General features: G+C 37.4%; 1 protein-coding gene across 1 annotated transcript in view; it reads right to left on the bottom strand.

Annotated features, from left to right (window-relative positions):
- Positions 1-24,450, bottom strand: part of LOC132546618 (mucin-2-like) — a 52,904-nt gene that overhangs the window by 14,195 nt on the left and 14,259 nt on the right. Inside the window, exons 7-8 of the mRNA XM_060210340.1 lie at positions 13,378-13,497; positions 131-194 (exon numbers count right to left, since the gene is read on the bottom strand). Coding sequence (XP_060066323.1) covers positions 131-194; positions 13,378-13,497 — 184 coding nt within the window. The remainder of the gene's footprint in view (positions 1-130; positions 195-13,377; positions 13,498-24,450) is intronic.

Below are 24,450 nucleotides of genomic sequence, written 5' to 3'. Positions count from 1 at the left end.
CTGTGGTCACTGTCATAAGTGATGTTCCAAAATTATTATCTAAATTAAAATATTAAAATTAAAAAGTTAACGTATACATTTAACAGCTATAAACCATTTCTTTTGTGAAAGATGACTTTGCAGCACTTACCTGTGTCGAAAGCTCCTATGAGTACTAGGAGATACAAGGCCAACATCATCGGCGATGAATTTCACTGTAAACAAAGTAAAGGATGTTATGTTGATTTTTATTATATATATGATGATATGATATTACACCGAGAACTTTCAAAGTTAATGATACGTGATCAAAGATGTATTATTTTGAATTTAAAAAAGAAAGAAAAACCAGCATACCAGCAACCAAACAAAATACCATATACTCAAATTTGGAAAAAACCTAGGGCAAAATATATGAACAAAAGAAATATTTAAATGGAAACTCCAGGAAAAAAGGTATAAGAACAAGACCAGGGCCCGTATTCATGAACCCGTTCTCATGCTCAAGCATGAATTTTGTGTTCAAGCCATATGCCTTGTTTAAGTTGACAAATAATAAATAAAGCTAATTTTGCCAAAGATTTAAAAAAACAAATTTGAACGGACTTCAAGTCAAAGCTATATTCAATGTTTATATTTGACATTAAAATCTATGCTAGAGCACAAAATCTATGCTTGAGCATGAGAATGGTTTCATGAATACGGGCCCAGGTGTTCCAGACGAATTAACGTCTACTGCTTTATCAACGACAACAGGTTTGTAAACTTTGTTTGTGAGCTAAGACATAAACCGGTAATTAATGATGTAGTGTTAAAAATTGCTGGGAACGTATAGTGTTAATGATGTACTGTGTTCTAGTCAGTTGACATTACACCATTAGTGCTCTGTAAATATATAGACTGAATAAAGTACTGTTCTATACTCAGTTGAACGTACTCTGTATATATTGATGTACTTTTCTATAATCAGACGACAGTACATTTTAACCACTTATATTTAATGATATACCGTTCTATAGTCAGTTGACAGTACACGGTAAAAATATAGATTTAATGATGGACTGTTCTATAAACAGCTAAACGTACACTGTAAACATATATAGTCAATGCTCTACAATTTTAATGGTATATTGTTCTATTGTCAGCTGGCAGTGCACTGTTAACATTTATAGTTCATTTGTACCGGTACATAAAGTCATCTTATAACTCACTTTGAACATGGTGCTACTTAGTCAGCTGACAGTACTAAGGAAACATATATTTTTAGAAAAATTATTTCCTCTCTTAGAATAAATCGAAGGTGATAAAATTTAAGTGACTTACCTTATTCAGCGAGGTATCTCCGAAATCTAATATAAAACTGCTAAAGGAATTGTGGTCATATATATATATATAACCGAAAACGTTAGCGATATATGTATATGACCACAATGCCTTTGGCAGTTATTTTATTCCGGCTCGAAACTGACTGGTTTAAAGTCAGATGAGTTAGTGATCAGTTAATATGATACCCGTAAATAACCTAACAGAAATGTGCATATTGGAGCAGATTTCCTATACAACAAGGGATTATTGTGACGTGATTTTGCTGGTTTTTTATAAGCCCTTTTTGTTATTATGAAATCCTTCAATTTGTTGTAAGGTTTCTGCATCTTACTAGTAAAGAAAATGTGTATTATAAAACAAATTAATCGTAGAATGATTTTTTAAATAATGATGCAATGAGGAAAATCCAGTAGATTAATAGTAATGTTATTACTGTCTTGTTATTCTATTAAAATTTCATTCCAACTTATATGAATTCAACAATACATTACTCTTCATGTATGAATCTACATATTTATCAGCTGTAGATGAACCAAACAAGTATCTTGGTTAGGCCACAGAAGACGCGTACTCTTCCGTAACACCTGGTCTTATTCTCCCTCTACTTTTTCAAGAGAGTTTATTTTTCGAGATAGCAGCTCACAGTTTCTTTCAAGCATGTAGCTTACAGGGCCTTTCAATACGTATTTACATGCGCATACATTTGATGCTTAATAATGAATTAAAGGGTTCTGCAATGATTCCAGAAGTCGACAGTATGACGATCAATAGAAAATGTAGAAAATATACAATATTATAAAACCTGAGGAGACAGTAACAGTCACTGTACAATTGGTAGAACTGCTAGGTGTAGAAAAAATGAAAAAAGGCTAAATTTGGTATATTCATGATGATGTTGGATATTAGGGCTTTACATAGAAAAAAATGAGAAAAAATGTACCTGGTTTGAGATTATAATTTTGGCCATTAAACGAAAGTGTACCTATACAGAAAAAGCTAGCTTTACTGGCAGCGGAATTATGATGTCTGGACACGACGTAATGTTGTGAAAAAAATCCGAGTTACATTTTCCCGGAACAGAAATAATTTTGCTGTCATGTATGTAGTGATAAAATTTTGATATATGTCATAGTTGAAATTTCTGTCTTATTTGGTGAAATTTTCGGTCAAAAATCAAAATGTTTTGCTATTTTCAGTGATTTTTAATGTGATGAACATAGTTTTCAACAGTGTTTAATACAGAGTAAACATGTATTTAGACAATGCTCTGTTGTGTATTGAAATTGCATGTGGTGTGTAGTTTATGAAAATATATACTTTTATATGTCTGCTTTGCACGGTTAATCTACTGTGTGTAATTATCTTGAATGTGTCCCTTATTTTTCAGAAAATGACCATTTAACTGTTTCCTGCTACTTATGCGCGAAATTTTAAAACTCGGGAACTAATCAAAACCGGGACAGTAGTTTTCCTGAAGACGCGATTGTACCGCGCATCAGCAAAAATGTTAACAAAACAAAACCAAACAAAGGAACCTCGAGACCTCCTTCTCTGTGCATGTCATCTTGGATTAGCTTTTAAAGAATGAACGTAATAAGACAATTTGATGCTTCTGTGCTTTATTTCTTCTTTTTTACAAAACATGTCAAACTTATCTTTCTTAGTCGTTTGTGTTTTTCTTTTCTGAAGAAAAACGAGGATACCAACATGCAAAGATAATCATAATACTTAAAACTCAAAATCAATCAAACTTGAGCAAAAATATGACCGAAAGAAAGATTTACACGGATATTCCTGAAAAAGAAAATAAGAAATAAAACCTAGAAACGGAAGATTAAGCGTTTTCTGTTATAAATACAACATGCTAGTTAGCATACAGCATTGTGGTAAGCTGTACATGTTATATTAAAACAAGATATCAGCAATAGATCTGAAAGGGAAATTAAACGACATTGCAAGGTCTTTGTTGCCAGTTTTGATAAGCTCTTCGATAAAGTCAACCTCGTATGAGAAAAGTCAGTCAACAGAAGTTCAGAGTCAGTTGACATAGGTATGTCAATAGCACCAAACTCGACTTAGATGTTGTCAACCAGAAACTGCATACGCTAAGTATACATGATGCATTTAACCACCATATATTTGTATCACCGTTCACCTTTTCTGGAAAAGAAAGCACTCATTACAAGAGAACGAAAGCTTTATTTCAGTTTTGGGGTATGGTGATGTATAGAGTGAACCAATCAAATATTCTCAAGGAAGAATGGTTTTTAAGAAGAAGATGTTGGAGATTAGTTAAAGGCTTTTTGAAGTACTTGAAAATCTACATACTATTAATTCCACGTCTTGTATCATAAGAAGACTCTAACGCAGAAAATCCAATCATCAATAAAATGCATGCAAAATTACCTTTGCTGATCAGAAGATTGGCACTCAAATATATGTATATGTATATGTATCTATATATATATATATGATAAATCGTTATCGTGATGCACTCTTGTGATCATACATTTCTGTTTGCACGCAATGAGACCCGCCTGGAATAAACTGCGGTTATATAAATTTTTGTGGTCGTAACAAGAGATGAATTGGGGAAATGTCAGCTCTAGAGCCGGATCGAAGATTATTGTTAGTATCAGTAAAATGCTAAACGATAGTTACAATGGTGTGACTAATAGGATAATAATTTTATTATCTTCAATAAACAGCAATTTTAATTTCGCGGTCATCAATGATAGTGTACAATCAGATACCCAGCGGATATTTCTACAGTGATTTATAGAGTAAGAATATTTTCGATACACGCCGTTTTCCACAAGGTGATATATGACTAGAAATCATATGTAAATATATGAAAAAAATCTAACTTAAAAACTTCCATGTCCAGTCTTGACTACCGACCAGTACATTATTATCTAAACATGTTTACAGTGTACTATCAGCCGACATCGATAAATTGAATGATTAACTTTGGTAAATTACAATTGTTAAAAGTATATGTTTTTTTAAGAACTCCAAAAAGTTTTTGACCAATCTTTGACACCTTCTGCTAAAGAAAATATTTCTTCTATAAGAAGATTTGATTTTTCCATCATGTTACGTCACCGTTCTATAGAAATGTTTCCTTTGCAAGAAAAATGAACGGCGGTACAAATATATGATTGTGAAGAGTATTTCGTGAAAAATACGTCGAATTTATAAATGGAATAAATGGAGGACGATATCATAGTTGACATCTGCGTCGAGTTTGGTGGTAAGGTTATCGGCACTTCTCGACTTAATGTGCCCCTCTGTTGGATAGCTTGTGAAAATAGGTCACAAAGACCTTGCAATCGGAAAACAAGGGCACGAAATGCTCTTCGACATCAGACGCTTATCTCGATCTTTTCCTAAAATGAATCCAGCTTTCCACCAATCTGTAATGATTTAATTTTCCCTATTGTGAATGTTTCCTTTCTAGATAGCAACAGATCTGCATCCCCAATCTATGGTGTTTACATGTCGCAGTTGATCTGATAGTCAGAGGCCTGTTAGTTGATGAAAATTATGGGGAAGTTTTACAGTCGTAATATTGATTATTGGGGAACATTCTATTTCTTTGTGCGATATGAAGCTGGACGTGTTTGATGTTTGTTTGTTTGCCGGTTGGTTCCTTTGTTGTATGCGCTTAAAGGAATTACAATCATATAGTAGGAGGTCCAAAACATTTAATGAAAATGTGTTCGTCATAATTGGTAAGGTAAAAACTGACCTCAAATAGACCCCGTAAAAAGTTGTACATGTACATTGCGGAACAGCAGTTTAAAAAGTGTACGAGATTCCGAGTGAAATGGACCCGAGGTTGTGAGTTAAGAATTCAAATAATTCTCATAGGAGTTTTGAGCATATGGAGCTGATGGAGCGAAGAGAACAGATTCTAAAGTGTCTGTTCAAGAAAGCATGAAATGGCAATATTGACCAGCATTTAGCGCTGCTTGAATTAAAGCATATCCCAACTCCTGGTGTCGTGCTCTCTTCAATAAAGCTTTCGTTAGGACGCGCAACGAGAACGAAACATCCTGTCCTGTGAACTCAGTTAAATTCAAAAGGGTTCGAACCGCGATCCGTCATTTTTTCACTGGATAGAGGAGCTCATCCTTTACCAACTGTGCGCGTCTGGGAAAATGTGCGATTTATAGTACCAAATGCTAGTCAGAATAAACTTGCTCAATAAAAAATTGTGTGAAAGTCTAGATCCCACATTATGGAGCACGATGGAGGACAAGTCGGGGGAAATATAGGGAGGGTTTAATAGAAACTCGAGAGAAATATCTAAAAAAAAAAAAAAAAAAAAATCCAGAAACTACCAGCACGGTTGACATTGGCAGCGACACCAACTTGTCAAATGTCAATCAGTCTTCAAGTGTCAAGACATAAAACGTAAATTATTCAGAAGGTCACTTAGTACATAGTAACCTGAGCCAGAGTTACATGATCAGCGAGAGTCTAGCCTTGCCTGCAGTCGTGTCAGTGATCACGTTATTCTATGAAAAACTCTTTAATTTTATTATGCATATATGATACAGTTTCACAATTGGTCGTGTAATTGATATTATTTACTTGATATAGAGATAGAAAAGTATCGATATCTTTAGTGTATAAGATCAGAAGAGTTATCGTTCTTGCTTATCTCTTCATATAGTTCATCTGTATATCACGTGACATGTGGAACTCTCTAGTACTGTTCCGTCACAAAGTCAGTCTGAGCACTCCATTGATAGAGGTGGCTAGCAACATTTGCTTTCATTTTCACATCTCCGATTCAGGCAAGTATAATGCAAGTTGATACTTAAAATTCCATAATTTCTTTTTGCAGCGGGATAGACTAGTTTTGTATACATGCATGACTTGTCCTTGATCAACAAAACAGGACTTTAAATGTCATATCAGCCATATTCTTCTTCCTTCATTTAAATAATTTCTTTTTCCAGAGTGTTTTATATTGTCATGATTTTACTGACCAGAGGAATTGGGTATCAGGCATTGTCTATGAAAGTCCTTTGCTTTCGATTATAGGAAAAATACACATCAGTCAAGTAACGAATGAATACATTGATAAATATTACATTCTAAAATTTTAAGTGGCAATAATATCACTCGTTGACTGGGACAAAAATCAGTTCGAAAGTCAACTTGCAAGGAGTGCAGCTAAGGCAAATTGTCCATACGTATTCACACTCCTTTTGCTAAATTCATACAGATACCGAACCTTACACAGCAGTGTAAGAACTGGCAATTTGCTTAGAAATGATGTCTGGTATCAGTAATGAATCTCTGAATCAACTCAATAATGGAAATATTCGCTACTTTATCTAGGTCATGGAAACTATATAGAAATGTTTTAATGTTTAGAGGAATGGATCGCTCATGTCAGAAAGAAATGTTATCTTTGGTTATTGAAATAAAGACAATGAAGAAGTATTTAGATAAATCTTCAACCGGGTAACCATGGATACAGACGGCTGTATCCCTCCTTTTATAACCAAGATGTTGAAGTTTTACAGTAGTAATATCTCGGAGTCAATCTGTCTTGAAAACGAAGAGACTCAGTTCTTTAGGATAAAAAATTATTCTTCATTTCTTGGTCCTAACATAATTTAATTCGGATCATTATTTATAATATTAGCAGCTTCTTGTCTGTTTCCCTCAATCAGGGCATATAGGAACTCGGGAACTAATCAAAACCGGGACAGTAGTTTTCCTGAAGACGAGATTGTACCGCGCATCAGCAAAAATGTAAAAAAAAAAAAAAACAACAACAAACAAACAAACAAACAAAGGAACCTCGAGACATCCTTGTCCGTGCTTGTCATCTTGGATTAGCTTTTAAAGAATGAACGTAATAAGACAATTTGATGCTTCTGTGCTTTATTTCTTCTTTTTTACAAAACATGTCAAACTTATCTTTCTTAGTCGTTTGTGTTTTTCTTTTCTGAAGAAAACCGGGGATACCAACATGCAAAGATAATCATAATACTTAAAACTCAAAATCAATCAAACTTGAGCAAAAATATGACCGAATTTGCAAGGTCTTTGTTGCCAGTTTTGATAAGCTCTTCGATAAAGTCAACCTCGTATGAGAAAAGTCAGTCAACAGAAGTTCAGAGTCAGTTGACATAGGTATGTCAATAGCACCAAACTCGACTTAGATGTTGTCAACCAGAAACTGCATACGCTAAGTATACATGATGCATTTAACCACCATATATTTGTATCACCGTTCACCTTTTCTGGAAAAGAAAGCACTCATTACAAGAGAACGAAAGCTTTATTTCAGTTTTGGGGTATGGTGATGTATAGAGTGAACCAATCAAATATTCTCAAGGAAGAATGGTTTTTAAGAAGAAGATGTTGGAGATTAGTTAAAGGCTTTTTGAAGTACTTGAAAATCTACATACTATTAATTCCACGTCTTGTATCATAAGAAGACTCTAACGCAGAAAATCCAATCATCAATAAAATGCATGCAAAATTACCTTTGCTGATCAGAAGATTGGCACTCAAATATATGTATATGTATATGTATCTATATATATATATGATAAATCGTTATCGTGATGCACTCTTGTGATCATACATTTCTGTTTGCACGCAATGAGACCCGCCTGGAATAAACTGCGGTTATATAAAATTTTGTGGTCGTAACAAGAGATGAATTGGGGAAATGTCAGCTCTAGAGCCGGATCGAAGATTATTGTTAGTATCAGTAAAATGCTAAACGATAGTTACAATGGTGTGACTAATAGGATAATAATTTTATTATCTTCAATAAACAGCAATTTTAATTTCGCGGTCATCAATGATAGTGTACAATCAGATACCCAGCGGATATTTCTACAGTGATTTATAGAGTAAGAATATTTTCGATACACGCCGTTTTCCACAAGGTGATATATGACTAGAAATCATATGTAAATATATGAAAAAAATCTAACTTAAAAACTTCCATGTCCAGTCTTGACTACCGACCAGTACATTATTATCTAAACATGTTTACAGTGTACTATTAGCCGACATCGATAAATTGAATGATTAACTTTGGTAAATTACAATTGTTAAAAGTATATGTTTTTTTTAAGAACTCCAAAAAGTTTTTGACCAATCTTTGACACCTTCTGCTAAAGAAAATATTTCTTCTATAAGAAGATTTGATTTTTCCATCATGTTACGTCACCGTTCTATAGAAATGTTTCCTTTGCAAGAAAAATGAACGGTGGTACAAATATATGATTGTGAAGAGTATTTCGTGAATAAATGGAGGACGAAATCATAGTTGACATCTTCGTCGAGTTTGGTGGTAAGGTCATCGGCATTTCTCGACTTAAGGTGCCCCTCTGTTGGATAGCTTGTCAAAAATAGGTCACAAAGACCTTGCAATCGGAAAACAAGGGCACGAAATGCTCTTCGACATCAGACGCTTATCTCGATCTTTTCCTAAAATGAATCCAGCTTTCCACCAAGCTGTAATGATTTAATTTTCCCTATTGTGAATGTTTCCTTTCTAGATAGCAACAGATCTGCATCCCCAATCTATGGTGTTTACATGTCGCAGTTGATCTGATAGTCAGAGGCCTGTTAGTTGATGAAAATTATGGGGAAGTTTTACAGTCGTAATATTGATTATTGGGGACCCCGTAAAAAGTTGTACATGTACATTGCGGAACAGCAGTTTAAAAAGTGTACGAGATTCCGAGTGAAATGGACCCGAGGTTGTGAGTTAAGAATTCAAATAATTCTCATAGGAGTTTTGAGCATATGGAGCTGATGGAGCGAAGAGAACAGATAATAAAGTGTCTGTTCAAGAAAGCATGAAATGGCAATATTGACCAGCATTTAGCGCTGCTTGAATTAAAGCATATCCCAACTCCTGGTGTCGTGCTCTCTTCAATAAAGCTTTCGTTAGGACGCGCAACGAGAACGAAACATTCTGTCCAGTGAACTCACTTAAATTCAAAAGGATTCAGCTCTTTAGGATAAAAAATTATTCTTCATTTCTTGGTCCTAACATAATTTGATTCGGATCATTATTTATAATATTAGCGGCTTCTTGTCTGTTTCCCTCAATCAGGGCATATAGGAACGTACCGTCAGCAAGTAATTTCATATTAGAGACTAATTCATCGCCATTATCATTTATATGTAATAAAAACACGTATGGTCCTAAAACTGACCCTTTGGGTATCTATGACTGTAAAGTTTTCCAGTTAGATTCGAATCCATCTATGGCCACTCTGTGTCTCCTATCATGTAAGTAAGGTGAAAACCACTTCAATATGATGTTACTTATGTCATATTATTTTAGTTTATAAATTAGACCATCATGCCAAACTCCAACAAAAACTTCGCTTATATCACAGAATATCATTCTTGCGTTTTTTATCTTTGTTCAAATGTTTAAAAAATTCGTTATAAATGATTGATGACGGATTGACAGTAGAATCCTTAGGTCAGACGCCTAATTTATTCTTAAAAATTTTATCATATCTCGATAGATCGGTAAACAAATATTTAAAAACAATTATTTAGAAAATCTTGTTTAAAAAAGGAGTTACAGAGATCGGTCTATAATTGGATAGATAACTCCCCCCCATTCCTTTTGAATACCGGTGTTACATGATCATGTTTTCCATGAATTCCTGTACAGATAGAGTTATTAAAGATGTGAAATAGTGGCGTCACCAGATATTGAGCAACTCCTTTAATGAATTTAGAATGAATGGCGTCAGGACTAGAAGGTTTGTTAGTATTTAGAAGATTCAGTTGATCAATAACGTCATGTGCAGTTATATCGTTTGATGAGAACTGATGTGTAGGTAGAGTATAGTCAGGTGGTAGATCGTCAGTTATAAATATAGATGTGAAGTATTCATTTCAATCAGTATGTTTTCCTTATTTTCTTTAAAAGACTCATGAGACATAATAGCATAATATGAACGAATGCGGCAAATAAACAGATGGAGGTGGCTTGAATTTCCCAATTCCAGAAACCAATGCAGCTATCTCCAAAATGGTAAGGGAAGTATCCCCTGTGTTATATCAAAATAAAAGTGAAATAGACGCAGTCGGCGTCGTCGTCGAGAACAGTTGTAGACATTAAATTTATTATGAGGACAAAGTATTCTTTAAATATACATTGACGTTTATGTATTGTTACATTACAATATTATATTTATTTTTCTAGAGTTTTCAAAATTATAGATTTTTCCTGATTTACTTTGGTAACTACATAATACTGATTGAAAATATTCTACTTGTAAACAATTTACCCCAACAGCACGTTATCATTAAACTAACACAGCTTGAGAGCGAGTAATTAACAAGTTTACGGAAATATTCACGACAAGCTTCTATATAATATTATTTCTGATTAGCAACCTCGAGTATTACAAGAATCACACACACACACACACACACACACACACACACACACACACACACAAAATGAAATAAAAACAAAACAAAACAAAAAATAGGTTGACATCACTATATTTGTTCCTATATATATATATGTATGTATGCGATCAACAATTTGTTTTCCCTTGGTCGGCCGGATCTACAATCCACCATTTGTTTTTAAACACAACACCAAGAATCAAAATCAGGAATTCGCATACAATGTTTATAACACGAACAAAGCAGTCAAAGCGTTGAGGAAGAGCAACAGCGACGCAATCACCACATCGTTATCAACGCCTCCATCATCATCTGTCAAAATATAAAACACAGGCAATATAGGGTGATATGTTTACATATCATATCAACATATAGCTACTGATAGTGTATTCAATGAAACCACAAAGACGATGTGTAGTGGTTCCTTATTTGATATTATGTATATTTCATGAGTACGACAGAATGTTTTTCACGAATGCGAAGCACGAGTGAAAATCTAAACGGGATTAACATGTGTTATTTGATATGTACACCAGATCATTCGAATCTTTTAGAACATAGTATGAAGTTTTCAACACGTCTGTTTCGAGATAAAGTCTTACTCTACTAGTTAATCTAGTTCTGCCATCAACTATCCGTGCTGCCTCTAGCTGAATAACTTCCTACATGTCAGAATAAGTTTTTGTAAGATTATCCAAAACAATGTTTCCCAACACTAATAAAGAATAGGCCTACTTTAAATAAAGGTTTTGAAGGGAAGAACGATCAACAGTGAATTAAACTTTACGTAAAATATTTCACTTTGGTGAGATCTTAGTTTTGATATAGTGACTATGGTCAGACCCGCCACCATACTTAGATAAAAACAGACCAATATGTTGATCATAGTCAAGGGAGGAATGATTGGTGTGCTCGATTTTTTTTTAGATATTAGCAAAGTTTCAGTTTTCGGGGGATTAAAATCAACCGATCGCATCCTGATTTATACTTGGATCATTATTTCAAATGTCTGCATTTATCAAAAGATATTTGTGTCAATGTAAACGTACAAAGAGGTATCCTCAGCCAACCATTCAATTCATAAATGAGGACCCAATATCGGACCCTGGGGAACCCCTACCATATTGTTCTGTCGCTTAGAAAATTTATCATAAACAACACTTTGTCTGAGATTTGAAAGATAATTTTCGAACTATTTCGGAAGAGAGTTCAAATTCCGAATGAAGAAAGTTTTATCAACAGCCCTTATGCTTTACTAATATCACAAAAAATCGTGTTTCTTTGAGGTATATGGCAGAGTAATAATCATGAGAAATAGCAAGAAACATCAAGAAAATACCAACATGGCAACATAATTAAAATCAAAACTCAAATTCCATAAAATTAGGGCAAAATACGAAAGAAAGATTTACACGGGGTCTCCTGAAAATGTACAATTAAAATAAGAGCATATGTTCCGGAAGAGTAAGCGTCTGATGCTTTATAGACGACATCCACCACCGTAAACCTTGGTTAATCCAATTCAGCAATGTCATGTTTTCAAAAGAGAGCAAGGTTTACAACAACGGAACCAACAGGAAGGTGAGTGACTGGTGAATCTAAAAAGTTTAGACATTTTTGAGGACATTTTTTTTTACAATAGTAGATGATAAAGAGGTTGGCCTGTAGTTAGTTAAGGTATACTTCTTTCTCTTTCTTATACACAGAGGTTACATTTGCTGTTTCCAATTCAGCTGAAAAGACTCCAGATAAAAGAGATCAGGGCCGATAGATTTGGTATGGCGTCTTTGTCTTTGGTTACATTTATTTTCAATGCTAGAAAGGAGCGCATTAGAATCGGCAATAGCTTATTGAGATTTTCTGAAATCATCTGAATTAACAATATCATTGTGTAGAAATAGTGGTATTTAGGATTTTTAAAAATTTGGTAATATAAGGGTTTTCATCACTACTTTACTTTAAAATTAGGTGGTATCCTGAGTGATCCTTAATATATTAATATATTTTGCCTGTTAAATGGTGTTTACACTTAACTTAATGAGTAACAATAACTATTCGTTTACCTCGTTTGGCGTTCGTCTTGTATATTATTTGATATATTTTGGTTGTTTTTGTTGAATACTGTGTTGTATTCTGTTGATCTATTCATAATATTCATATAGAGCTGTTTTATCTTTATATGAATTAACAATTAATTCAGTCGTAATTGCATGTTGTATCTCTGTGATAACTGTTCTCAACAGACATTATGATTTATTTGACATTTTTGCAGCGAATATGGAAATGTTAAAATTGAAACAATATATAATTACAATTTGATAAATAGTTTTTTAATGATTTTTTTTTGTTATTTTGTAATTTTTCAGGTTTTTATTATATATAACACATATATAATATAAAAACAACATCAACTATCCTTACATTAAAAATCATAAACAAGACCACTAAAATATTCACTTGAATATCATCATCATTCCCACATATCGATCATCGTCATTCATCATCATCATACACACATGTAAAGTAACATCATAATGCATGCACTACGCGTATACCAATACACAACCATCTCATGATCGTCACCATGGTGCTGTGCTGGGTCCGTAGCACGCTGGGTATCATAAGAACGTGAGAACTCACTTGTTGGTTGTATTGTAGTTGGAGTCGTAGTTGGAGTCGTAGTTGGTGTTGGTGTTGTCGTAGTCGTTGTTGTCGTAGTCGTTGTTGTTGTCGTTGTTGTCGTAGTTGTTGTGGTTGCCGCTGAATTAAAAACAATAGAACTATTTCTGTAGTAGTAGTTAATGTAGTAGTGGTAGTAGTTGTTTGTGTAGTAGTGGTAGCAGATGTTGGTGTGGTAGTGGTAGTAGTTGTTGGTGTGGTAGTGGTAGTAGTCGTTGGTTAGTAGTGGTAGTAGTTGTTGGTGTGGTAGTGGTAGTAGTTGTTGGTGTGGTAGTGGTAGTAGTTGTTGAAGTGGTAGTAGTAGTTGTTGTTTGTGTAGTAGTGGTAGTAGTTGTTGATGTGGTAGTAGTGGTGGTAGTTGTTGGTGGAGAAGTTTTAGTAGTTGTTGGTGTGGTATTGGTGGTAGTTGTTGGTGGAGTAGGGGTAGTAGTTGTTGGTTAGTAGTGGTAGTAGTTGTTGGTGTGGTAGTGGTAGTAGTTGTTGGTGTGGTAGTGGTAGTAGTTGTTGATGTAGTGGTGGTAGTTTTTGATGTGGTAGTGGTAGTAGTTGTTGGTGTGGTAGTAGTAGTTGTTGTTGATGTAGTAGTGGTGGTAGTTGTTGATGTAGTAGTGGTAGTAGTTGTTGGTGTACTAGTAGTAGTTGTTGATGTAGTAGTGGTAGTACTTATTGGTGTAATAGAGGTAGTGGTTATTGATGTAGTAGTGGTAGTAGCTATTGGAGTGGTAGTGGTGGTAGTTGTTGGTGGAGCAGTGGTGGTAATTGTTGGTGTGTTAGTGGTAGTAGTTGTGGGAGTAGTAGTGGTGGTAGGTGTTGGTGTGATATTGGTAGTAGTTGTTGGTGTAGTAGTGGTGGTAGTTGTTGATGTAGTAGTGTTATTAGTTGTTGGTGTAGTAGTGGTAGTAGTTGTTGATGTAGTAGTGGTAGTAGTTGTTGATGTAGTAGTGGTAGTAGTTGTTGATGTAGTAGTGGTGGTAGTTGTTTGTGTGGTATTGGTGGTAGTTGCTGGTGGAGAACTTGTAGTAGTTGTTGGTGAAGTATTGGTGGCAGTTGTTGATGTAGTAGTGGTAGTAGTTGTTGGTGTGGTAGTGGTAGTAGTTGTTGAAGTGGTAGTAGTAGTTGTTGTTTGTGTAGTAGTGGTAGTAGTTGTTGATGTAGTAGTAGTGGTGGTAGTTGTTGATGTAGTAGTGGTAGTAGTTGTTGATGTAGTAGTGGTGGTAGTTTTTGGTGTGGTAGTGGTAGTAGTTGTTGGTATAGTAGTGGTAGTAGTTGTTGATGTAGTAGTGGTGGTAGTTGTTGGTATGATATTGGTAGTAGTTGTTGGTGTAGTAGTGATGGTAGTTGTTGATGTAGTAGTGGAGGTAGTTGTTGGTGAAGTAGTGGTAATAGTTGTTGATGTAGTAGTGGTGGTAGTTGTTGGTGTAGTTGTGTTAGTAGTTGTTAGTGTAGTGGTGATGGTAGTTGTTGAAGTGGTAGTAGTAGTAGTTGTTTGTGTAGTAGTGGTAGTAGTTGTTGATGTAGTACTGGTAGTAGTTGTTGATGTAGTTGTGGTAGTATTTGTTGGTGTAGTAGTGGTCGTAGTTGTTGGTGTTGTAGTGGTAGTAGTTTTTGATGTGGTAGTGGTAGTAGTTGTTGGTGTGGTAGTAGTAGTAGTTGTTGATGTAGTAGTGGTAGTTGTTGATGTGGAATACTAGTAGTTTTTGGTGTAGTAGTGGTAATAGTTGTTGATGTAGTAGTGGAAGTAGTTGTTGATGTAGTAGTGGTAGTATTTTTTGTTGTAGTAGTGGTAGTAGTTGTTGATGTAGTAATGGTGGTAGATGTTGGTGTAGTAGTGGTAGTAGTTGTTGACGTAGTAATGGTAGTACTTATTGGTGTAGTAGTGCTAGTAGTTGTTGATGTAGAAGTGGTGGTAGTTGTTTGTGCATTAGTGGTGGTAGTTGTTGATGTGGTAATGGAAGTAGTTGTTTGTGTAGTAGAGGTATTATTTGTTGGTGCAGTAGTGATGGTAGTTGTTGATGTGGCAGTAGTAGTAGTTGTTGATGTAGTAGTAGTGGTGGTAGTTGTTGGTGTAGTAGTGGTAGTAGTTGTTATTGTAGTAGTGGTAGTAGTTGTTGTTAATGTAGTAGTGATAGTAGTTTTTGTTGTCGTAGTAATAGTAGTTGTTGTTGTAGTAGTTGTTGGTGTAGTAGTGATGGTAGTTGTTGATATGGTAGTAGTAGTAGTTGTTGGTGTAGTAGTGGTAGCAGTTGTTGATGTAGTAGTAGTGGTGGTAGTTGTTGATGTAGTACTGGAAGTAGTTGGTGTAGTAGTGGTAGTAGTTGTTGATGTAGTTGTGGTCGTAGTTGTTGGTGTAGTAGTGGTAGTAGTTATTGATGTAGTAGTGGTGATAGTTATTGGTGTAGTAGTGTAGGTCGCTGTTGGTATAGTTATGGTATTAGTTGTTTGTGTAGTAGTGGTAGTAGTTGTTTGAGTATTAGTTGTAGTCGTTGTTGGTGTAGTAGTAGTAGTTGTTGTTGGTGTAGTAGTGGTAGTACTTGTTGGTGTAGTAGTGGTAGTAGTTGTTGGTGTAGTTGTGGTTGTAGTTGTTATAGTACTGGTGGTAGTTGTTGATGTAGTAGTGTTAGTAGCTGTTGGTGTAGTAGTGTTAGTAGCTGTTGGTGTAGTTGTGGTAGTTTTGTTGGTGTAATAGTGGTGGTAGTTGTTGATGTAGTACTGGAAGTAGCTGTTGGTGTAGTAGTGGTAGTAGTTGTTGATGTAGTTGTGGTCGTAGTTGTTGGTGTAGTAGTGGTAGTAGTTATCAATGTATTAGTGGTGGTTGTTGTTGGTGTATTAGTGGTTGTTGTTGTTGGTGTAGTAGTGGTATTAGTTGTTGGTGTGGTAGTTGTTGGTGTAGTATTGGTAGTAGTTGTTGTTGTGGTAGTAGTTGTTGGTGCAGTTGTTATAGTAGTTGTTGGTGCAGTAGTGGTTGTTGTTGTTGGTGCAGTAGTTGTGGTAGTTGTTGAAGTAGTAGTAGTAGTAGTAGTTGTTTGTGCATTAGTGGTGGTAGTTGTTGATGTGGTAATGGAAGTAGTTGTTTGTGTAGTAGAAGTATTATTTGTTGGTGCAGTAGTGATGGTAGTTGTTGATGTGGCAGTAGTAGTAGTTGTTGTTGTTGTAGTAGTGGTAGTAGTTGTTGGTGTAGTAGTGATAGTAGTTGTTATTGTAGTAGTGATAGTAGTTTTTGATGTAGTAGTAGTAGTTGTTGTTGTTGTAGTAGTGGTAGTAGTTGTTGGTGTAGTAGTGGAAGTAGTTGTTAGTGTAGTAGTAGTAGTAGTTGTTGATGTAGTAGTGGTAGTAGTTGTTGGTGAAGTAGTAGTAGTTGTTGTAGTAGTTGGTGTAGTTGTTGGTGTAGTAGTGTAGTGTTGTTGATGTAGTAGTTAGTTGTTGGTGTAGTAGTGGTAGTAGTTGTTGGTGTGGTAGTAGTTGTAGTAGTTGTTGTGTGTTGTGTAGTAGCTGTTGGTGTAGTAGTGGTAGTTGTTGTTGGTGTAATAGTGGTGGTAGTTGTTGATGTAGCAGTGATAGTAGTTGTTAGTGTAGTAGTGATGGTAGTTGTTGATGTAGTACTGGAAGTAGCTGTTGGTGTAGTAGTGGTACTTTGTTGTGTAGTAGTGTAGTAGTTGTTGGTGTAGTAGTGGTAGTAGTTGTTGGTGTAGTAGTGGTAGTAGTTGTTGGTGTAGTAGTGGTAGTAGTTGTTGGTGTAGTAGTGGTAGTAGTTGTTGATGTAGTAGTGGTGGTAGTTGTTGGTGTAGTAGTATTGGTGTAGTAGTGGTAGTTGTTGTGTAGTAGTGGTAGTAGTTGTTGATGTAGTTGGTGTAGTTGTTGGTGTAGTTGTTGTTGTAGTGTTGTGTAGTAGTAGTAGTAGTTGGTAGTAGTGTTGTTGTTAGTAGTAGTGGTAGTAGTTGTTGATGTAGTTGTGGTCGTAGTTGTTGGTGCAGTAGTGGTGGTAGTTGTTGATGTGGTAGTGGAAGTAGTTGTTTGTGTAGTAGTGGTAGTAGTTGTTGGTGTGGTAGTTGTTGGTGTAGTATTGGTAGTAGTTGTTAGTGTAGTGTGGTAGTAGTGTAGTGGTAGTAGTTTTTGTTGATGTAGTAGTTGTAGTTGTTGGTGTAGTAGTGGTAGTAGTGGTCAGTGTAGTAGTGGTAGTTGTTAGGTGTGTAGTAGTGTTGTAGTAGTTGGTGTAGTAAGTTGTTGGTGGTAGTAGTAGTTGTTGGTGTAGTAGTGGTATAGTAGTTGTTGGTGTAGTAGTGGTGGTAGTTGTTGATGTAGTAGTAGTGTTGTAGTTGTTGGTGTAGTTGTGGTTGTAGTTGTTATAGTACTGGTGGTAGTTGTTGATGTAGTAGTGGTAGTACTTATTGGTGCAGTAGTGGTAGTACTTGTTGGTGTAGTAGTGGTAGTAGTTGTTAATGTAGTTGTTGTCGTAGTTGTTGGTGAAGTAGTGGTAGTAGTTGTTGATGTAGTAGTGGTGGTAGTTGTTGGTGTAGTAGTGGTTGTAGTTGTTGGGGTAGTAGTTGTAGTTGTTGTAGTAGTGGTGGTAGTTGGTTGGTGTAGTAGTGGTAGTAGTTGATGATATAGTAGTGGTGGTAGTTGTTACAGTAGTGGTGGTAGTTGGTTGTTACAGTAGTGGTGGTAGTTGTTGGTGTAGTAGTGGTGGTAGTTGTTGGTGTAGTTGTGGTAGTAGTTGTGGTGATGTAGTAGTGGTGGTAGTTGTTGATGTAGTAGTGGTAGTAGTTGTTGTGTAGTGTGGTAGTAGTAGTGTAGTTGTTGTAGTAGTGTAGTAGTTGTTGATGTAGTAGTAGTGGTGTAGTAGTGTAGTTGTTGTTGGTGGTGTGGTAGTTGTTGGTAGTGTAGTTGTGGTAGTAGTGGTGTAGTTGTTGTGTAGTAGTGGTAGTAGTTGTTGATGTAGTAATGGTGGTAGATGTTGGTGTAGTAGTGGTAGTACTTATTGGTGTAGCAGTGATAGTAGCTGTTAGTGTAGTAGTGGTAGTAGTTGTTGATGTAGTAGTGGTCGTAGTTGTTGGTGTAGTAGTGGCAGTACTTATAGGTTAGTTGATAGTAGCTGTTAGTGTTGTACTGGTGGTAGTTGTTGATGTAGTAGTGGTAGTAGTTTTTGGTGTAGTAGTGGTAGTAGTTGTTGATGTAGTAATGGTGGTAGATGTTGGTGTAGTAGTGGTAGTAGTTGTTGGTGTAATAGTGGTGGTAGTTGTTGTTGTAATAGTTGTAGTAGTGGTTGGTGTACTAGTAGTAGTTGTTGGTGTTGTAGTTGTTGTAGTTGTTGATGTAGTAGTGGTAGTAGTTTTTGATGTAGTAGTAGTAGTAGTTGTTGATGTAGTAGTGGTAGTAGTTGTTGGTGTAGTAGTGATGGTAGTTGTTGATGTGGTAGTAGTAGTAGTTGTTGATGTAGTAGTGGTAGTAGTTGTTGGTGTAGTAGTTGTGGTGTAGTTGTTGTGTAGTTGTTGAGTGGTAGTAGTTGTTGTTGTGTAGTAGTAGTTGTTGGTGTAGTTGTTGTAGTTGTTGTGTACTAGTAGTAGTTGTTGGTGTTGTAGTTGTTGTAGTTGTTGATGTAACAGTGGTAGTAGTTGTTGGTGTAGTAGTGGTAGTAGCTGTTGGTAGTGGTAGTAGTGTTGTAGTTGTTGATGTAGTAGTAGTAGTTGTTTGTGTATTGTTGTTGTGTGTAGTGTGGTGGTAGTTGTTGGGGTAGTAGTTGTTGGTGTAGTAGTGATGGTAGTTGTTGATGTGGTAGTAGTAGTAGTTGTTGATGTAGTAGTGGTAGTAGTTGTTGGTGTAGTAGTGGTGGTAGTTGTTGGTATGATATTGGTAGTAGTTGTTGGTGTAGTAGTGATGGTAGTTGTTGATGTAGTAGTGACAGTAGCAGTAGTTGTAGTTGTTGATGTAGTTGTGGTAGTATTGTTGTGGTAGTAGTTGTTGTAAGATGTTTGTGTAGTAGTTGTTGTTGGTGTATCTGTTGTTGGTAGTAGTGACACCAGTAGTAGTTGTGGTGTAGTGGTGGTAGTTGTTGTTAGTAGTGGTAGTAGTTGATGTGTAGTGGTAGTAGTTGTTGGTGTAGTTCTGTTGTAGTGGTACACCTGTAGTTGTTGTTAGTGTTGTTGGTGCATCGGTTGTGGTAGTAGTGACACCAGTAGATGTTGATGATACATCTGTAGTTGTGCTAGTAGTAAAATTGGCTGTAGTTGTTGATGATGCATCTGTTGTGGTAGTAGTGACACCAGTAGTTGTTGTTGTTGGTGCATCGGTTGTGGTAGTAGTTACACCAGCAGTCGTTGTTGTTGGTGCATCTGTAGTTGTAGTAGTAGTAAGATCGGCAGTAGTTGTCGTTGGTGGATCGGTTGTGGTAGTAGTTACACCAGCAGTAGTTGTGTTGGTGTAGTAGTGGTATCGGTTGTGGTAGTAGTAGTACACCAGCAGTAGTTGTTGTTGGTGCATCTGTTGTAGTAGTTGTGACACCAGCAGTAGTTGTTGTTGGTACATCGGTTGTGGTAGTAGTAGTTGAGTAGTAGATCGGTGTAGTTGTAGTTGTTGTTGTTGGTGCATCGGTTGTGGTAGTAGTTACACCAGCAGTCGTTGTTGTTGGTGCATCTGTTGTTGTAGTAGTGACACCAGTATTCGTTGTTGTTGGTACATCTGTAGCAGTACTAGTAGTAAGGTCGGTTGTAGTTGTTGTTGGTACATCGGCTGTGGTAGTAGTGACACCGGCATGCGTTGTTGTTGGTGCATCTGTAGTAGTAGTAGTAGTGACACCAGCAGTAGTTGTTGTTGGTACATCTGTTGTGGTAGTAGTGACTCCAGCAGTTGTTGAAGTTGGTACAGCTGTTGTGGTAGTAGTGACATCTGTTGTTGGTACAGTTGTTGTTGTAGTAGTGACACCTGTAGTTGTTGTTGTTTGTGCATCTGTTGTGGTATTAGTTACACCAGCAGTAGTTGTTATTGGTCCATCTGTTGTGGTAGTAGTGACACCAGTAGTCGTTGTTGTTGTACATCTGTTGTAGTACTAGTAGTAATATCGGCTGTAGTTGTTGTTGGTGCATCTGTTGTGGTAGTAGTGACACCAGTAGTAGTTGTTGTTGGCGAATCGGATGTGGTAGTGGTGACACCAGCAGAAGTTGTTGTTGGAGCATCTGTTGTGGTAGTAGTGACACCAGTAGTAGTTGTTGATGGCACATCGGTTGTCGTAGTAGTGGAATCAGAAGTCGTTGTTGTTGGTGTATCCGTTTTGGTAGTAGTGACACCAGCAGTAGTTGTTGTTGTTGTATCTGTTGTGGTACTAGTGACATCAGCAGTAGTTGTTGTTGGTGCAATTGTTGTGGTAGTAGTAACATCAGCAGTAGTTGTTGTTGGTATCATTGTGGTAGTAGTGACACCAGTAGTAGTTGTTGTTGTTGTGCATCGGTTGTCGTAGTAGTGACACCAGCAGTCGTTGTTGTTGGTGCTTCGGTTGTGGTAGTAGTGACACCAGCAGTAGTTGTTGTTGGTGCATCTGTTGTGGTAGTAGTGACACCAGCAGTCGTTATTGTTGGTACATCTGTAGCAGTAGTAGTAAGATCTACTGTAGTTGTTGTTGGTGCATCTGTTGTGGTTTTAGTGACACCAGCAGTAGTTGTTGTTGGTGCATCGGTTGTGGTAGTAGTGACACCGGCAGTAGTTGTTGTTGGTGCATCAGTTGTGGTAGTAGTGACACCAGCAGTAGTTGTTGTTGGTGCATCGGTTGTGGTAGTAGTTACACCAGCAGTCGTTGTTGTTGTTACATCTGTGGTTGTGGTAGTAGTGACACCAGCAGTCGTTGTTGTTGGTACATCTGTAGTAGTAGTAGTACTAAGATCGGCAGTAGTTGTTGTTGGTGGATCTGTTGTGGTAGTAGTGACACCAGCAGTAGTTGTTGTTGGTGGATCAGTAGTGGTAGTAGTGACACCGACAGTCGTTGGTGTTGGTGCATCTGTAGTAGTACTAGTAGTAAGATCGGCAGTAGTTGTTGTTGGTGCATCTGTTGTGGTAGTAGTGACACCAGCAGTAGTTGTTGTTGGTGCATCGGTTGTGGTAGTAGTGACACCAGTAGTTGTTGTTGGTACACCTGTTGTTGTACTAGTAGTAAAATCGGCAGTAGTTGTTGATGATGCATCTGTTGTGGTAGTAGTGACACCAGTAGTTGTTGTTGGTACATCTGCTGTAGTAGTAGTAGTAAGATCGGCTGTAGTTGTTGTTGGTGCATCAGTTGTGGTGGAAGTGACACCAACAGTCGTTGTTGTTGGTACATCTGTAGTAGTAGTAGTAAGATCGGCTGTAGTTGTTGTAGGTACATCTGTTGTGGTAGAAGTGAGATCGGCTGTAATTGTTGTTGGTGCAACTGTTGTGGTAGTAGTGACACCAGCAGTAGTTGTTGTTGGTGGATCAGTTGTGGTAGTAGTTACACCAGCAGTCGTTGTTGTTGGTGCATCGGTTGTGGTAGTAGTGACACCAGCAGTAGTTGTTGTAGGTAGTAGTAGTGTAACGGCAGTAGTTGTTGTTGGTAGTAGTAGTGACGTTAGTTGTTGTTGTACATCTGTTGTGGTAGTAGTGACACCGGCAGTCGTTGTTGTTGGTGTATCGGTTGTGGTAATAGTGACACCAGTAGTCGTTGTTTGTTGGTTCAACTAAGGTTGTTGTAGTGACACCAGCAGTAGTTGTTGTTGGTTGTTGTAGTAGTAGTGTTGTGGTAGTAGTCACCAGCAGTAGTTGTTGTTGGTGCATCTGTTGTAGTAGTAGTGACACCAGCAGTCGTTGTTGTTGGTACATCTGTAGCAGTACTAGTAGTAAGGTCGGTTGTACCTGTTGTTAGTTCATCGGCTGTGGTAGTAGTAAGATCGGCTGTCGTTTTTGTTGGTGCATCTGTTGTGGTTTTAGTGACACCAGCAGTAGTTGTTGTTGGTAAATCTGTAGTAGTAGCAGTGAAATCGCCTGTAGTTGTTGTTGGTGCATTTGTTGGGGTAGTAGTAACACCAGCAGTTGTTGTTGTTGGTGCATCGTTGTGGTAGTAGTAAGAGCGCCAGTAGGTGTTGTTGGTGGATCGTTTGTGGTATTAGTGACACCGGCAGTCGTTGTTGTTGATACATCTGTAGTATCGGCTGTAGTTGATGTTGGTGTATCACTTGTGGTAGTAGTGACACCAGCAGTCGTTGTTGTTGGTACATCTGTAGTAGTAGTAGTACTAAGATCGGCAGTAGTTGTTGTTGGTACATCTGTTGTGGTAGTAGTGACACCGGCTGTAGTTGTTGTTGGTGCATCGGTTGTGGTAGAAGTGACACCAGCAGTGGTTGTTGTTAATGCATCGGTTGTGGTAGTAGTGACACTAGTAGTTGTTGTTGGTACATCTGTAGTTGTACTAGTAGTGAAATCGGCAGTAGTTGTTGATGATGCATCTGTTGTGGTAGTAGTGACACCAGCAGTCGTTGTTGTTGGTACATCTGTAGTTGTAGTAGTAGTAGTAGTAGTAAGATCGGCTGTAGTTGTTGTTGGTGCATCGGTTGTGGTAGTAGTAAGATCGGCTGTCGTTGTTGTTGGTGCATCTATTGTGGTTGTAGTGACACCAGCAGTAGTTGTTGTTGGTACATCTGTAGTAGTAGTAATAGTAAGGTCGGCAGTAGTTGTTGTTGGTGCATCAGTTGTGGTAGTAATGTCTCCAGAAGTCGGCGATGTTGGTACATCTGTAGTAGCAGTAGTACTGAGATCGGCTGTAGTTGTTGGTGCATCTGTTGTGGTAGTAGTGACACCAGCAGTAGTTGTTGTTGGTGCATCGGTTGTGGTAGTAGTGACACCAGCAGTAGTTGTTGGTGCATCGGTTGTGGAAATAGTGACACCAGCAGTAGTTGTTGTTGGTACATCCGTAGTAGTAGTAGTAGTAAGATCGGCTGTAGTTGTTGTTGGTGCATCGGTTGTGGTAGTAGTAAGATCGGCTGTAGTTGTTGTTAGTGTATTTTTAGTAGTAGTAGTAATATAGGCAGTATTTGTTTCTGGTGCATCTGTTGTGGTAGTAGTGACACCAGCAGTAGTTGTTGTTGGTGCATCAGTTTTGGTAGTAGTGACACCGGCTGTAGTTGTTGTTGGTGTATCAGTTGTGGTAGTAGTGAAACCGGCAGTCGTTGTTGTTGGCGCATCGGATGTGGTAGTGGTAACACCAGCAGTCGTTGTTGTTGGTCCATCTGTTGTGGTAGTAGTGAAACCAGTAGTAATAAGATCGGCTGTCGTTGTTGTTGGTGCATCTGTTGTGGCTGTAGTGACACCAGCAGTAGGTGTTGTTGGTATATCTGTAGTGGTAGTAGTGATTGTAGAAAAACCTGTTGTTGGTATATCTGTAGTGGTAGTAGTGAGATCGGCTGTAGTTTTTGTTGGTACATGTGTTGTGCGAGTAGTAAGATCGGTAGTAGTTGTTTGTGGAACTGTTGTGGTAGTAGTGACACCAGCAGTAGTTGTTGTTGGTACATCTGTAGTAGTACTAGTAGTAAGATCGGCAGTAGTTGTTGTTGGTGGAAATGTTGTGGTAGTAGTGACACCGGCAGGAGTTGTTGTTGGTGGATCAGTTGTGGTAGTAGTGACACCGGCAGGCGTTGTTGTTGGTGCATCTGTAGTAGTAGTAGTGACACCAGCAGTAGTTGTTGTTGGTGGATCAGTTGTGGTAGTAGTGACACCAGCAGGCGTTGTTGTTGGTGCATCTGTAGTAGTAGTAGTAAGATCGGCTGTACTTGTTGTTTGTGCATCTGTTGTGGTAGTAGTGACACCAGCAGTAGTTGTTGTTGGTGGATCAGTTGTGGTAGTAGTGACACCAGTATTCGTTGTTGTTGGTGCATCTGTTGTTGTAGTAGTGACACCAGCAGAAGTTGTTCTTGGTATATATGTAGTAATACTAGTAGTAAGATCGGCAGTAGTTGTTGTTGGTGGAACTGTTGTGGTAGTAGTGACACCGGCAGTAGTTGTTGTTGGTGCATCGGTTGTGGTAGTAGTGAAACCAGTAGTTGT

Source organism: Ylistrum balloti, unplaced genomic scaffold (genome assembly GCF_031769215.1).
Source record: "Ylistrum balloti isolate Yb309-2 unplaced genomic scaffold, AGI_CSIRO_Ybal_v1 Utg369898, whole genome shotgun sequence".
In the NCBI taxonomy this organism is placed as follows: Eukaryota; Metazoa; Mollusca; class Bivalvia; order Pectinida; family Pectinidae; genus Ylistrum; species Ylistrum balloti.
Note: the sequence above shows the minus strand (reverse complement) of the source record. Positions and strands in the feature narration are given on the sequence as shown.